At 40.9% G+C, this 16,537-nt stretch overlaps 1 protein-coding gene across 1 annotated transcript in view; it reads left to right on the plus strand.

The window, feature by feature from the left end:
- The first annotated feature begins 2,403 nt into the window (after positions 1–2,403).
- Positions 2,404–16,537, plus strand: part of LOC311058811 (E3 ubiquitin-protein ligase NEURL1-like) — a 30,705-nt gene continuing 16,571 nt past the window's right edge. The window contains exons 1-3 of the mRNA XM_084076322.1: positions 2,404–2,576; positions 9,745–9,986; positions 10,499–10,820. Of these exons, the coding sequence (XP_083932448.1) occupies positions 2,453–2,576; positions 9,745–9,986; positions 10,499–10,820 (688 nt within the window). The 5' untranslated portion in view covers positions 2,404–2,452. The remainder of the gene's footprint in view (positions 2,577–9,744; positions 9,987–10,498; positions 10,821–16,537) is intronic.

Consider the following 16,537-nt stretch of genomic DNA (forward strand, 5'->3'; position numbering starts at 1 on the left):
CAGGTGGCATGTCAAACCTAAGAATGTATAAGCCACAGGGGTCCTTGCAAGTAACTTTCAAAGTGGTCTATTCACATACACATATTCTTTTCTTCTTAACCATTTCCAGTTTGCTGAGCCGAAATGCCGGTTTGGCCATTTCTTTAATTAACCATCTGGATTTCTTATGCATGTTGTTTGCTCTTAGCGACTTTTCCCTCTCTGGGGATTGCTTTCAGATTTTTTTGTCAGTCGAGACAAGTTTACCAGCGTTAATTTATATAAACAGCATGAGAATACTGCATATGCTGCCAAGTCAGAACAATATCTCATAGTACTGGCTGCCAATGAGCGTTGTGTGAACACTGAGGTGATGAGGCAGATTCTGAGAGAGATGCCCACATGGGGATCAGAGGCTAGCAGTGATGCCAAGTTGGCTCCTCGGGAACCAGACACTAGAGCAGCCATAACAAGTTGCTTCTCATTTGATCAAATGTTTAGACATAGGGGTCTTCAACAGGTGGCCGGGACCCCTAGGGGGTCCTCAGAGTTACTACAGGGGGGCCACCAAATATTTGTGTGATGGTAACTTTTTTTTACATTAACAACTTGAACCCTATAGCATCCCTATTCTAAGGGGAACATTAGTCGAAAATAGCAGATCTACAAGCACACAACGGCTCGTGCTGCGAGGCGTCGTGAGCTTGTAGATCGGCTATTTTCAGAGTTTTGGTGTAGTACAGAGCCAACGGTCAAGTTTACTTAGTATTGACTATTGAAGCTTTAAGTGGTGAAATGTCTGAAAATACACATTAACATGAATCCACCACAGACGATATTGCTGTCAACAAAAAAACATAATTTTCCACAACACAGATGATAGTGCTGTCAAACAAGTCTATGAATCTATCTATGAAATTCATGAAAATGTTTAATCTACAACAACATTAGGCCTACACAATGGGCCTACAGTATGTAGTGGGGGTCCCTGCTTCATCTCTCTCTCAGATAAGGGGTCCTTGGCCTGAAAAACGGCCTATGGTTTAGACATAGACCCGCCAATTGGAAGATGAGATGATTTTGTTCTTTGACTTGTAACTATTGTGGATGGAGTAAACGTTATTGAAGCCTAAACTGTTAACTTATTATCCTACAATAAGTTGTAGTCTATTACTGTATTGTCTCCGCTAGGCCGAAGGCGTGGGAGAGACTGTTTCGCACCCTGTCCATCCGTCCGTCTGTGTGTCTGCCAGCAGCTAATCTCCGGCACCATCCACCACCGATGGCAGCGAAACTGTGCACGCACACTCCCTGGGTGCCAGAGCAGAACCTCTGCCTCAAATGTTTCAGATCAGCCTGTTACAGCGCCACCAGGAGGGCAAGTTTTGCAAAACACATTTTTTATATTCTTCCTACAGATTTTATCCATACATCACGCAAATCGGTACACGGTATCTCTATAGTCATATGATCAACAGGGATCTGTCTGATTTGTCATATTCCATCCTGATTGGCTATGATTGGCTTCCAGGATTGGTCTGTTTTGAACAAAATGCCACAAATCATGAATGCGGGATGCCTTGAAACTTTGCATGCACATTTGCACTACGTTGTGGAACAAATGCCACCCTATTAACATTGCCCTATTATAGCGCCACCATGAGTCCGATTTTTGCTTTGTATATTTGTTTATATTACTCCCACAGATCACGCAAATCGGTACACATTATCTCTATAGTAAAGTGATCAAGACAGATCCATCTGATTTTTCAGATTCCATCCTGATTGGCGAATTCTGAACATTGCTGGCCCACAATAACCTACCTGACCTGGCTGGCAGACCTGTGTTCGGAGGAGCACTTTTTCTAGTTTTACCGCATAACATTACTATTCTTGTTCTCTAGTCTTCCAATTCTCTTATCATGCTAAGCCCCACGGTGTCTCTGGTGATCAGTGGGGGCTCCACAGACTGTCAAAATGGATCAGCATTCATCTTCAAACAAGCAGTCAAATACCCTATACACTGTGGGAAAGTCAGATTTTAAACAAAAAAAAAATCTATAATTTCGACATAAAGTTTAAGAATGGAGACCTTTTAGAGTTTGAAATTGAGTTGCCTGGAAAAACAAAAACGTTTATGTTCTGAATGAAAAGAAAACATAGCCTGAGTGAGAGTCTCGACTCTCGACGCGCCTGTCTAAAAAAGCTGTGACTCTCACAGGTAAGAGAAAATTCTTGGAAATCATAAGAGGCGGAGGCTTTAATAATTGTCCGGTGAAGCCCCGCCTCTTATGCTAATTTCAATGTGATCTTGCAGCGTGTGTGGAGAAGAGCTGGATTCAGGCAGCCCTGTGTCGATGAGTGAGCCTGTATACACACACAGACACACACACACACACGCATACACATACAGACGTCACACTCACACACACAGACAACCTGCCACTACAGAGAATAAGTTGTCGGGACCTCTATGAGCGCAAAGAGCCAAAACGTGACCGAGCCGATATTATGTAGAGACGCAGACAGTGCAGTTCCCTGTCTATTCACCTTGCATCAAACCATGGGAGGTCAGATCACCAGGAATGCCTTTTACGGTAAGAATATCTGCCATTATAGACGCGGATACGTTATTACATTGTGATGATGATAGCCCAATTTAATTCACTTGATTTATTATGTATTCCAGGGATGTTATCAGCCTTCCTGTACTCGCCAAGAGTCTGATTATTATGAAGTTTGATTGCCTATAGCTATATAGTTTCTTGGAGTGTGATGATAGCCTTCACTTGATTTATTATTTATTCTAGGGATTGCATTGTTTCTACTCGCCAAGAGTCTGACTATTATGAAGTTTGATTGCCTATATATAGTTTCTTGGAGGCTGTCCACACATGAATGCATGAAATAAATAAAATGTCGTGTTTCTTGAAATAAGATAACATGCATAAGTCCCACATTATAGGATAATGGTAAAGATAAAGAAAGAAGAGACAATTTATCTCAAAATACGGTGTGCATTGTGAACTGGTCAGGTCATAACCTGTATTTGTTGAGCATGACACTTTTATGAGGTTTGAAATCATTTCAAATTGTCTTAACATGTGTATTTTGGTTTTGAGTGACAAATGAAATTGAAACTGCTATGGAAGTGCCTTGCTATAATTAATCTTCATATTATATATAGGCCTATGTAGCCTACATTGAATTAAGTCACTGATTCTGCAGGGGAAATTAGGTTGCTAATATCTGAACTTCTGAAGACAAGACATTTCTCTCAGGTCAAGTAGGCTTATTTGTATAAGAAAAGTGCGATTGTTCCCTAAATTGAATTGCCTCCAAAACAAAAGACACTAAATTGTCTAAATGTCTTTAGAAGTAGTCTAGATTAGAAAAGCATATTTGTGCATACATGTGTGTTTGCTCAAACATGTTATTTTCTATGACAACAAAACTGTTTTATGTAGACCGACTTATAAAAATAACTTTAAAAACTTTAAAAAAAATTAACAACAAAATGAAAAAAAAAATCATAATATTAAAGATTTGGTTAGTGATTGTCTTTGGTTAAAATAAGTGTTAAATAGCTCTATATTCGGGTTACTCATCACTGCTATAGAGTGTCTGTGCAGTAACAGGAGTCTCCATGTCTCTCCAGCTCTTTATTAAACAGAAAATGCATGGCCGGGATACCAATTTTATCCAATCAGGATAGAGAACTCAGTCTGGATACAGATTAGTAAGTGAAATTGGAAGTGATGACACAAAGAAATGAGCAGACACAATTGGAATTGGAACACTATAAAAATTAAGCTGATAAATGGGTACTCTCTCCTGATTGGCTGACATTTTGTCACCTACCTGAAAATGTATTTTCTGTTTATTAAAGACAAACACTCTATAGTAATGATTACTATCACAATATAGTGCTTTAACCTTTTAACAATATCACCCTACCTTTAAAGTCTTCTACACAGATACCAATGTTTTTTTCCCCTTGTAAGAGCAGTTGAATCATAACCATACACCAAATGCATGAAAGTGCACAGAAATCCTAAAAACTGTTGTACAATGAACCTTTTAAAAGTGATGTGCAAGGGTCATTACTGTTTGTTCATCATTAAAACGCTACGCATAAAATTGATGTCATGTCACCGACTAAACACATAAATGTCCACCGGTTCTTTAGGATGCTGCCCTGCCCTGGGGTGCTGCTGCTCCCATGCATGTTTAAGAGCCACCATGTCTTATTAATATCAATGATAAATCACATTAAGGGCCTACTGTATGCATGGCTTGTTATTACACCAGGACAAAACACAGAGGACTGGCGTAGGAGGCTATGTGACAGCTGGCCAGGGCCAGACTTGGTCTCTCCAGTGTTTTTCCCCTACAGTTAATGACAGCAACCACAGCCATAATGTGTGCGGTGGTGGTGCGCTAAGTAATATTATCCTTCCTTAACCTGCACGTCTGAAGTTTGCCGTGGCACCTCTCTTTATCATGGCGGGGGTCTGCTCAGTGTCATGCTTGACATCTCTGTCATCTGTCAGGTCACATGACTTTGTAGACACATGCTCAGCCTGTCACTGTGCCATCATTGATGTAGCACTGTCCAGGGCTGTTTTTGTAAGTCTTTCGGTGCAAGTCCAAGTCGAGTCTCAAGTCCTGGTTTTCACAACTTCGATCTGACTCAAGTCTAAATAGGGACATTCACACAAGCACTGTTACTGTAGCTATGAAGATAACGTTTTCTATTATAAGTAATTCAGGTGGATTGCAGAGTCCTGACTATAACAAAGGCAATGGTGAACGATGTAGTTATTGTTATTGTTATCGTTATATAGTTGGAGTGCTTGTTGTGAATGGCCCTTAAGTCTCAAGTCTACAGCTCTAATTGATCGCGATTGTGGGTATGAACTGGGCCAGTGGTTCCCAAAAGTCCAAGTGTGCCGTGGGATTATACATGTGACAACCAACCACACTTTATAAGTATTTTAATCACTTTGGTAAACATTTTAAACATACTATTATTATTATTATTATTCCACAATTGACATTTGATCTGTTCCTTTGCCGTGCTGATTGAGTTTTATGAACATGGAGTCTGAAGCCAGACTGGTGAAAAATTACACAGTTTAAGGCACTTTTAGGTAACTGTTGAAAACCTGATTTTAGGGGATGGAAGAATTTAATTTAGCAGCAGCAAGAGTTGACATTGGCATATTGAAAAATGCACGACTGTTTCTTTAGAGCTGTTTTCAGCCATTGAATGGAATTCTGTGTCGAGTAGTTTGTCATTGATTGAGTACAATACACTGGCATTGTTTCCTCGAAGACATCACGTATGACATGACATCAGGCATACAATATGGTGAACAGACTTGTTATGACTTCATTTAAAGGCATTGTGCATAGAGCACCATTCGACAGTGTTCCGACGCCGTGTGAGGGCCTCAAGGCATCCATGTATGTGTAAACAAATACTGTATGCTTTAACACTTGGCAAAGGCCCTCTGAATTTGACAGAACAAATAGAGAAACTGCTCTTTTGCTCTGCATTTTTACTGTGCCTGACGTCTGCTCTCAGAAGCCACAGAATGAGTCTTTGTCTTCAGAACCGTAGCGTCCCTATTCAGTGGGGCCAACATATGGCGAAAACAGCTGATCTGTAAGATCTACAAGCTTGCAGATTTTCTGCAAAGATTTTTAATGCAGAGTGAAAACACGAGGGCGCCTAGTATAGAGCCCTGGGGGACTCCATGTAACCATGTGTAGGAATCAGACCCATAGAAAGAGAGAGTTACGAGGCGCCTTGATCTATTCGCAAAGCGGGCCGCTATGGGCTATAGTTCCAAACATTGGAACTTCCTCATTGAGGTCAGCATCCATTCTTACGAGGGGAGTCAACGCTAGTGTCGTCACTCTCATATTAGATCACGCTGGTAGGAATTAAGTGGTGAAAGGACCATACCTCCACCTCCATTAATGTATGTCATTGTCTGTTCACAGCTTCGGTTATTATATAATTCGTAAACAAAGATAATTTGTCCTTTAATGGCTTTATTTTTTAGAATTTAGCATTATGTTTACATTTACTTCAAAGTCATTAAAACCTTGCGAAACGTATGTGAATAATTGGGTCAGCAACAAATAATACGCAAGTGGAGGGTTTGGTTGGGGGGCGAATGCAGGGGCATAACATGACTTGAACTTGGAAAAAACAACCGCACAATGAGATTTAATGTCGTACAGTATCTCAAGCAAGTTTAAAGTCGCTACAAGTTGATTTTCAAACTGTGCTAAAATTAATGGAATCCAAAGGCTTCCTCGAAAATGACACAATCCATGGTATGCTTTGAAAAATGGTCAGCAAAAATGCCAAGTAAGGGTGCTTGGGTGGCGCAGTGGTAAAGTAGCTGCCCACCACCACAGAGTCTGGGGGTTCGAATCCACTGCGGTGCATCCGGCTTTGTCAAGCGTTTATACAAGCACAATTGGCCCGTGTTTGGGGGAGGGCAGGGAGGTTTGATAGTTGTCTTAATCCTATGGGCTGGGGAGGCACCTGTCAGCAGGTAGTGTTGGGCGGGAGAAGTAGAACGGAGGCTCTACGTCCTCCCGGTGGGGGCTCCTCACTGGCAGGTGAGTCAATAGCATACAACAGCAGTGAGTGGATCAGCAGAAAAGCTCCTTCACCCTCCCAGACCATAAAACAGATGAACAAGAAAACTTAAGGGAATAGTATATTCTGTTTACACAAACCCACCATGCACGCACACACACGCACACATCTATGTACACACACAGAACCTGTTCAATGTTCCAAATGAGGCTGGTTCTAAATAACAGTAATAAACTAGTTATTTTTCATGCCCAAGGGTGGCTACAGTATTTGTTATCATTGAATGATACTTCAAGACCCTTACATAACTGTTGCTGTGAAATAAAGGACTTTGATTTAACCTTCCGCATAATACTATGCAATCATGCCCTAGATGAGAATAAACTACTTGGGAGGATTTCAAAGAAATGCCTCAGTGATAACAGTACCGTTGGCCTTGTATTAATGCTTTGAATCATGTGAAAATGTGAATGTGGAGTCTGGACTTCAGCTTAACCAATGGGAGTGACGGTTAATTTAGAGCCCACAATGGCTCCCAGCCAGGTCCTTATCGGTGCAAAAAAAAAAGCCAGATGTGGAAAAAAAAGAAATATTTTAGTTGTATTACAAGTAAGGTAGACAGAATCATAAGTGGAATTCGTTCATTCATGATTCTTATGTGGATTTGTTGGCAGGTGTAGCTGGTAATTGTTTGCAGGTAGCTGTAAGAATGTGGCTAGAGTCTAGACATGAGACCAGTTTTTCTTGAAAAGACCATCTTATCTTGTGAAATGGTCTGATGACATCGTCCCATTGTCTCTTCTTCACAAGTGATGTAAACATAGTTGATTAATTGTCAATCCCACGTTTGACAAACAACGCTGTGTTTGCATCACTTGTTTGACAACAAATAACTCTCTTAATGCAGAAAGCTTAGCTCTTTTTTGTGTCTGTGAGATAATTGTATTTCATTTTTTATCAAACATTCATTGAAAGTCTTTTAACGTTCTCATTTATTTGCTGGTTTATTGGCCTGTCTGTGAAGGAAAGTTATAGCTAATGGCATTGTAAAAAGTCTGCTCTAAGATAAACGGAGCCCAGCAAAGAGACTTGTGCTCCCTTTGGGAGAAACAGGTGGCCCAGAAAGCAAAAGGACTTATCAGCCAATCTGTCCATGTTCTGTTCAGTGTATTCACTGTAATGTTAACTTAACCATGTCCTGTCCAGTGAATTCACTGTATTGTGATAACCTAACCACATTCTGACCAGTGGATTCACTATAATGTAATTACCTTGCCATGTTCTGTCTAGGGCTGTCACGATTACAAATTTAAGTTGACGATTACTGTAACTGTCACACTAATAACTGCGAATAACAATTTAATTGTGTTTTTGGCATTGAACATTGGAACATATGAATAATAAATACATTTCTGTTTGCCTTGTAGGCTTTGTAATAAAAAAGTGCACAGTCAATATATGTCAAATAACTGAATATACAGTACAAAGAAATGACTGTGTCATTTATTAATTGTATTCAAAAGAAAGGAAAGAATTGCAGAAATAGCTGATCTACAAGCTTACAACGTGTCACTGCTTTTTATACGTATGCACATTTTTCTACATGGAAGCGATTATGACAAAATAACTGTGATTATCGCAATTAATTGCGATTAGACAATTATGTAATAATTGTGACAGGCCTAGTTCTGTCCAGTGAATTCAATGTACTAGAATAAACTGACCACATATTGTCCAGTGAAGTCAGTGTATTGGAATAAACTGACCTGACCACTTTCTGTCCAGTGAATTGACTGTATTATAATAACCTGAATGACCACATTCATTCGCTGTAATGCCCTCAGGCTGGCATTATAATGTGCCTCTTAGGAGAACAAACCGCTACACTAAGTTCATCATTCCTTCCGCACGGCGACAGCAGTCATCTTAAATGACTGTTACATTCCTTAAACTTGGTTATTAAATTAAATTTAACTTAAAATGTGTATATATATATATATATATATATATATATATATATATATATATATATGTTTTACTTGATTTATTACAGTATGTAGATCTGTTGCCTCTGACATATTCTGTAACTACTAACTGCTGTGTACGGCATGTAAATTGCAAATGAATTGCCATTTTGGGATAAATAAAGTTGTCAGGATCTGAATAAACAATTAAATACATTTTGCCCCAAACTACTGCATTTCAATTCTGTACAAACAGCCATTTATTCGTTATTCATCATTCTGTGAAGGAATAGACAAACTGTTTCAGCCAGCCACCTGCTTGACTCTGGTGTATGAAAATAGAGATTCACACAGGCTCAATGCAATCAATTAAACATGGGCCACGTCTAGGGTTACACGTCATGATTGGAGTTGCTGTCAGCATCTACTGTACATGTCAAGACCCACACTCAATGTTCCTGTACATAATTGTCCTTTTAAGACCTCTTAATGCTACACTAATACTTGGTTCATTGTGTGAGGCCGTTTACCTTGGATTATGTTACCTTTCAACCTTTCCAAACATTGCATTTTTTCTCCTCCCCTTCATATTCACAGGTTATTAGTAACATAAATGGTCCTCGGTCACAGGGAGAAACAAACAAGCAAGTTTAAAGTTGGCAAAGATGAAGAAAAAACAGACGGGTATTACAGGAGATTACCAATTACTGAAATTACCTCATTTTATAAAACGTCTCACAGCTGCACAGTCTCCTCATGAACAACGAACCCGGCTCTATATTTTCTCATCCAAGTAGAAAGTCGAGACCACCAACTCTGCCATTGTTTAATTTAACCTTGCACTCATAAGTGGATTTCTGAAAATAGTCCAATGTAACCTACTCTGCATATACGCCCACTTGGTGGTTATAAGGTGCAACGTTTTACAAGCTAGTGTGGCCTGACAGATTATTTTCACAGAATACATTTCTTATACGGTGCTATTGAATCGTACAGTAACAGGTAGGGCATGAGTAAGGCAAAGGTATGTGACAAGCGGAAGGTCAAAACCTGTACCCAATCTCATGACAATTAAAGTGCAGTAGTATATGTACTACTGTATATCTAACATACTGTAACTCCAGGTTGAAAGTGGATATTGGGCCCGAGCTGATATTAACTCTTTGTGTTTCCACCTAGACTCTCTGGGTGGGCCCTTCCCCACCACAAGCCACCGATGCCACCACAAGCCCAAGCGCTGCCTGCCCATCCAGCAGTGTGGCAGCATGGCACCCTTCCCCCTGCTCTTTCACCCCAGCGCCAAGGGATCACAGATTGTCATGGACATGTCCCAAAGGACAGTCAAGAGACAAGCCAGCTTCTGCAATGCCATCACCTTCGGCAACAGACCCATCGCTTTGTATGAGCAAGTTCGACTGAAGGTAAAACAAACAGAATCTGACAAGTGCTATGCAGTGGGGCAAGGATGACAAGTCCTTTTTCTCCCTCTTTTCTTACTCCTTCCCCCCTTACTGCCTGTCTGTCTATCTCTTTATTCCTCCCTCTGTATCCCCTGGTGTAATTTTGGTCAGTTTTTCCCTGCTCCTGTGTGGGCCAAAGCAGCAGCTTAGTGCAAGTTTCCACTTCACCTATCAGGCCATCTATGTCTCTAAAGTGAGAGAACAGGGCAAGCATTGCCATGTGAGGAGCAGTGTTATCTTGCATGACAAATGCAATGCAAATGGGGACTTTCAATGAGACAGAAATAGCTCCTCTACATGCAATGAACATACCAAATTACCTAATCTTAGTTGTTGTTTAGTAAAGATATGTTGTTTTCATCATTTGTTCAACAGTATACTAAAGAAAAACACGTATTACTCCATAATGAGGTAATTCCCAAATGTTAACAGTGAGATATCTTGCTCAATATTGCTCAAACTCTGTTCCCCAGATCACTAAAAAGCAGTGTTGTTGGAGTGGAGCACTACGCCTTGGCTTCACATCCAAGGATCCATCCAGGATCAATCCAGACAACCTGCCCAAGTACGCCTGCCCCGACTTGGTCTCTCAGAGCGGCTTCTGGGCCAAGGCCCTCCCTGAGGAGCTCTCCAATGAAGGGAACATCATCTCCTTCTGGGTGGACAAGAAGGGCCGTGTGTTCTACCGCATCAATGAGTCCAGCCCTATGCTGTTTTTCAGTGGGGTTCACGCTTCGGAACCTCTTTGGGCTCTTATAGACGTCTATGGACTCACGCGAGGGGTCCAGCTACTAGGTGAGTCCCCCCTTGTAGAACTGCCTTTTCTGCAATGGTGGTCAGCTGAAATTGGTTTAAAATGTTATTCTTTAGAGAATAAAATAACATGACCCGCACACCATCTGCACTTGCACAATAGGAACACTTTTATTTGAGCAATGTTTCGGTCACATAGACTCATGCCTGAAGAAGATTTTATTTTATTCTCTACGTTGCTTACGCACCCGTCTCTGAGCCAATCAGGTGTGCATAAGACTTTGTTTCGAATGTTATTCTTTGAAAGGGACCCTTTCAAAGATTTATTTATTTATGTATATTTACCGTACTGAGGTCTGTAGTTTTAGTTTGCAATTTGGTACATGGCAGTGGAACCAGTACAGCTGTTGCTAATGGACGGCGGACCTAATGAAAAGAGACAACTCACCACGAGAACGCTGGCACTCATTGCATTTTATATCACCATTATATTATCTGTCTGTGCATCCCAGTTGAGAAACCACATAGACTGCATGTGATTTCTCAAAATAAAAGGTGGCTATAGAGTGTTAGAGATGGAAGTCATTTGTCAAACTTGAACATCAGTGGAATATTGCTGACACACCCGCCACTTCCACAGCAAGAGTTTTGGTTCCCAAAACTTTGGAAATTTGGTTAGTAGATGCATGGAGGCTAGAGAAAACACTGCGCTAGGTTGTTATTGGCTGAATGCTTCAGTTTACCGTCCTTAAAACGAGAGGCCTGAGTTTGAAATGGAAATGTTATATCAGATAAGTTTTTGAGTGAGAATGATTGTGAGTTGACTTTTACATACTGTACAGCTGCTCTACTTTTCCCACATCCCACCAAAAGAGGCTAGTGGAAAAAGATGGTGAGAGATTAGAGAGGCTGCATAATAACCACCATCATTAGAATCAAAGAAATGTCCTAAAGGCGGAATTTGAAAATGGCTGAAATCCATTTAAAAAAGTTCACCTTAGTGTTTGAAGGGTTATTAGGTGAAAGAATTTTCCACACATTAGGACAAAAGAAATTCTACACAGTCGTCACTTTTTTCCCTTTACAGTAAAAGGGCTGTTTTTGTATGTTCAATATTACGCTTGACGCAGCCTTTTGAACTCATATCATAATGACAAATGAAATTTGTGCCAAATTATGCAAAAAGAAGATATTCGGAATCCAGGCGAAAGTCTCTGCATATTAAGCTGTTTCCAAGAATTATGCTGGAAGCCAAAAGGAAGCTGTCAACACCATCAATAAAAATAGAAGAGGCTCCCGTATTGTGTAGATAGTGCCATTTAACCTCATTTCTTGTGGTGTTGGCTGACAACGAGCGACTGTGCTATCTCGCTTTGGGCTATTTGGTATCCAGCGCCTGAGTGTGACTATCTGGAGTTCAGTGGCCTTGGCCGTGGCAAGCCACAAGACCGCTGTACAGTAGCTCACAACTCCTTGACGGACATAAGGAGGAATGATGTCAGGAAATTACACATGTTGGGACATTTTGAATGTCCCACTTTCTGGAGTCCGCACTCGATCACTGTATATTCTGTCAGTGCAAGTACAGGCAGGACATGAACTTATGTAGTTTACTATAGCTGGTATAGCCAACTGTCCTCAAGAGAATCTGTACATTTAAGTGATCCCAAGATTCTGCCAACTGGATGCTTTAACCACTTTCAACCTGGGGTTCCTATTTTGGCCATATTATTATTGATTAAAAAAAAAGAAATCATTTTTCAAAACATTATTTTCCCATACAAAAAGAAATGGCTAAAGTGGTTAATAACGGTATATTCCATAGATCTTACAAAATGGCAAAGAATTTAGAATTATAATTTTTTATCCAAATGAGTTCCAGTAACTGGCAGACTTCAGTAAAGCAGTTCACGCAGGACTTTGAATCTTCATTAGCTTATATTTTACCCTTGCGTCATTGTTCCCACATAGATCTATACATCGCCTCTGTCCTGAGCAGATGAGCCTCATCCCTCAGTCAACATAAGGGTCACATCGCTATCAGCCTGCCTCTATAGCCCGAGAACGTCAGTAGTCAAGAGCATGGTATATCTCAAAGTCCCAGTATTGCCCCGGCGGTTGGCTGCAGTTCAACAAGCACTTACTGCCTGAAAATATGGGTGGACACATCAAAGTCTCTCGCGGCAAAGCGGCACATGCGCCTAGTTGCCTTCAACACAGGGCCATGTCGTTAGACTTAATGATGCTTGTAATGTGGGCTGGCACTTACGTATCACCATTGGATGAAGAATTCAGGCAAATTTCACCTGTTAATGGGCAAAGCAGTTCATCAAACAATCAGTCCATGAGGGATTATACCAGGTCTGTAGCAGATGTTTTCTTCTGGGGTCAAATGGAGGGTGCTGCTATACGAACAAACAGACTTGTACAGACTGTAAGGGCTGGGATTGGTTAGATGACCTTGATTTGGCTCTCGTGCTAAACGTGCAAAACAAATGGTAGTTAAATAGAAGTAAAGCAGCATTAAAAAGTAAAAAAGATGTAAAGATCAATTATAATACAATCAAGTTAAGAAAATAATTAAAACAAATGAAAATGCAAGTATTAGTAATTATTCGATTTCCTATTAACCCTTATGTCACGGCTCAGATGAAGCTCTTGTAATGTCAGTGACTTCATTCTCAAGCTGAAATAGCCTACAACCATTTCTTATCCAACTAAACTTCATTCTCTTCCTATTTCAGTCTTAAGAATTTAACTGTAGTTGATAACATCCCTTCTCTGAATCGCTGCCTTGCCTTTCATGTACAGCATGATGGATTGATTTTCAAAGTGTCCCTGATCACATGTCAGGGCATATTAGTATAACTGCAGCACTGCCACCATGTCGTGCCAAGGCTCTATGCTAAAAATGAACACGCATGCCCCTTGATATTTGTTATGATGGAATAATCAAATGATCCAGTGGGAATGTGTGATGCTCAAATCTACGTATATTGAAGAGAGTCTTAAGGAACATGATATATTGCTACTGTCATGGAAAAAGCCTTGTAAAACTCAATTAAGTGATCATTTACATGTGGAGCAAGATTTATGTCCCCAGGCCTATTGAAACTGACACACTGCTTTCACTGAATTCCTGAAAGTTTGTCTAGGGGGTAATTGCATTGAGCACATGCTTCACAGGATTCTTGTGTGGCTGTATCCACTTGAGTGTATGCTGCTACGTACAATATCAAGGAATTGACCAAAGGCCGTCACAATCTCTCAAATTTGTTTTGCATCAGACCGAGGAGGATCTATTAAAGAGTAGTGTTGTTTCTTCTCTAAGCAAGGATCAAGGGAGTGCGCTCAGTAGTTATAGCCACCCATGCAAAGAGTCAAAGGTGATCACTAGACCAGTGAGAATGCCTGAAAGCTGAGATGGTGTTGCATAAGTGGAGAAGGCTAAATTAATCTGCTGGAATCAAACTGAGCCTCAGGGGGTGTCCAGACCAACAATACTTGCCCATACAACTTAAGAAAGATGTGTTACATCATCACTGTGCTCATCCTACGCAAACTGAAGAGCCCTGCTTTTGTATTGTATTAATTGCATGTCTGTGGCGCTCTGCCACAGGACACATCAGTCTGAGACCCACAAAAGGTTTCCTCAATAATGAACATTATCTGTTTCATACTGAATGACTGCTTTCAAAGGTTTGATACGCTGTGGAGTGCAGTCATATTTTTGCGCTTGCTTGTCATCTCTATTCACTTTGTCCCTATGAAGTAAACCTGATGCTTTAAAAAAATACAATTGTACTGGCAGCTGGGTGTTTTCCTAACAAATACAAAACGTTCAGTTAACAGTTTCTTATCAACACTTTATCCCTTACAGTGGTGTTGTCCTCCACCTCTTATTGACCTTTTTTATTCTGAATTGTTTAATGTGTTTGAATACAAATGTTTTTCAATTGATCCCTGATGCTGAGTTCTCAGTATTGCCGATGTTTCCTTGATAAGGCATCCAGGTTTATTGAAAATGACCCTGACAAATCAGATCATCAACTTAGCTGTGTTTTACTCTCAGTTCCCAGAAGCAAAACACATATGGGAATGATACGCCCTTCCCCCTGATCCAGCTTAAGAGTGTCTGGAAATCACAGTGTTATCCATACTGTAGATATGGCTACAGCCTTAACAGGATCAGTTTGTTTATATGGGGTGAATCCCAAGAGATCTCATGACATCCACAGTTTCGCTACAGGTGTGATGGATTTCCTACAAGGCAGATAAGCACGCCGAAGAGAAGTTATCTTTTGATGGATGAGGGACTCTCCTGTTGGAGGTTTTGTTTACTAGAGGCAGATGAGTCACTTAATCACTGACAGAACGGTAGTGAACCGTGAGGCCGGCGTGAGCTAACATCATCTACAACCTGTCCCACTAGTCATTAGAGAAGAATCCAAAATGGCTGCCAGAGTGTTGAGGAAGCTACGTACCTCTCAGGTGATTAAGTGGAGGCTATTGACATCAATCATCTGTGCGGATGATGCCACTGCAGTACATTAGGCCTACAGAGCATCACGACAGGGAAAACCATGGGCTGTACGCCTTACCTAACACTCCAGGAGCCATTACTAAGTCTGCTGCTACAGGGGAAAGAACTGTTGCATAAATTGGTGGAATGCTGCTTGTACACTGTTAGATTTTCAGGGATTTATGTTGCTTCTAACATCAGGTGCCTCATCCACAATGCGTTCAGCTCTATAATAACCGGTTACCTAAATTAAACTCAAATGGTTTGAAACTTGTTTACAATTTACTTTACCTTAAGCTTAATGACTTTTTGTCTTTCCTTAACTGATCCAGAGACAACCTGGAAATGTCGAAAAAAGGCTGCTGCACAAACATGTTATGAGCTGTCTGGACAGGATTGTACTGCACTTTCCTTGCTTTGTGTCTATTTCTGTGTCTATTACACACACACACACACACACACACACACACACACACACACACACACACACACACACACACACACACACACACACACACACACACACACACACACACACACACACACACACACACACACACACACACACACACACACACACACACACACACACACACACACACACACACGTTCATACTGTATGTGCACACACATACAGAGACTACAGACCTCACTCATTGTTTGCCTTGTCATCACTGATGCTATCTGCAAGTGCACATGGCTGTGATCTAGGGATAGAAATAGTTTTCAATCAGGACAAATCAGATAGGTGCAACCTGGCCGCAATAGAGAGAATGTCGAAGTACAAGGCATTGTTGCAGTCAGACCATTTTGTAGCTGGAAAAAAAGGCAAATCTGCAGAATAAAGAAAAAAGGAAAATGCATAATGCATAATGTATTAGTTAAAAGCAATACTACATGCGCTCGGCTGGCGCAGTGTTAAAGTGCCTGCCCACCACTGCAGAGGTTGTGGGTTCGTTGTGGGTTGTGGGTTCGAATTCGATAATTGTCATTGCGCGTAGTCCTACAGGCTCGGGCGGCACCTGTCAGCAGGGAGTGTTGGGCGGGAGTAGTAGGACGAAGGCTTTACGTCCTCCCGGTGGGGGCTCCTCACTGCCAAGCGAGTCAGTCGGATACAACAGCAGTGACAACACACAATTGTGTGTGGGGAGGAATAGAATTGCTAAATTGTGGAGAAAAGGGGCAAAAAAGCAATATTAAATACTGGAGGGAGATATGTGAATTGGGTTTGAATTTA

This window comes from Gymnoscopelus microlampas (genome assembly GCF_963454915.1).
Source record: "Gymnoscopelus microlampas genome assembly, chromosome: 13".
NCBI classification, from domain to species: Eukaryota; Metazoa; Chordata; class Actinopteri; order Myctophiformes; family Myctophidae; genus Gymnoscopelus; species Gymnoscopelus microlampas.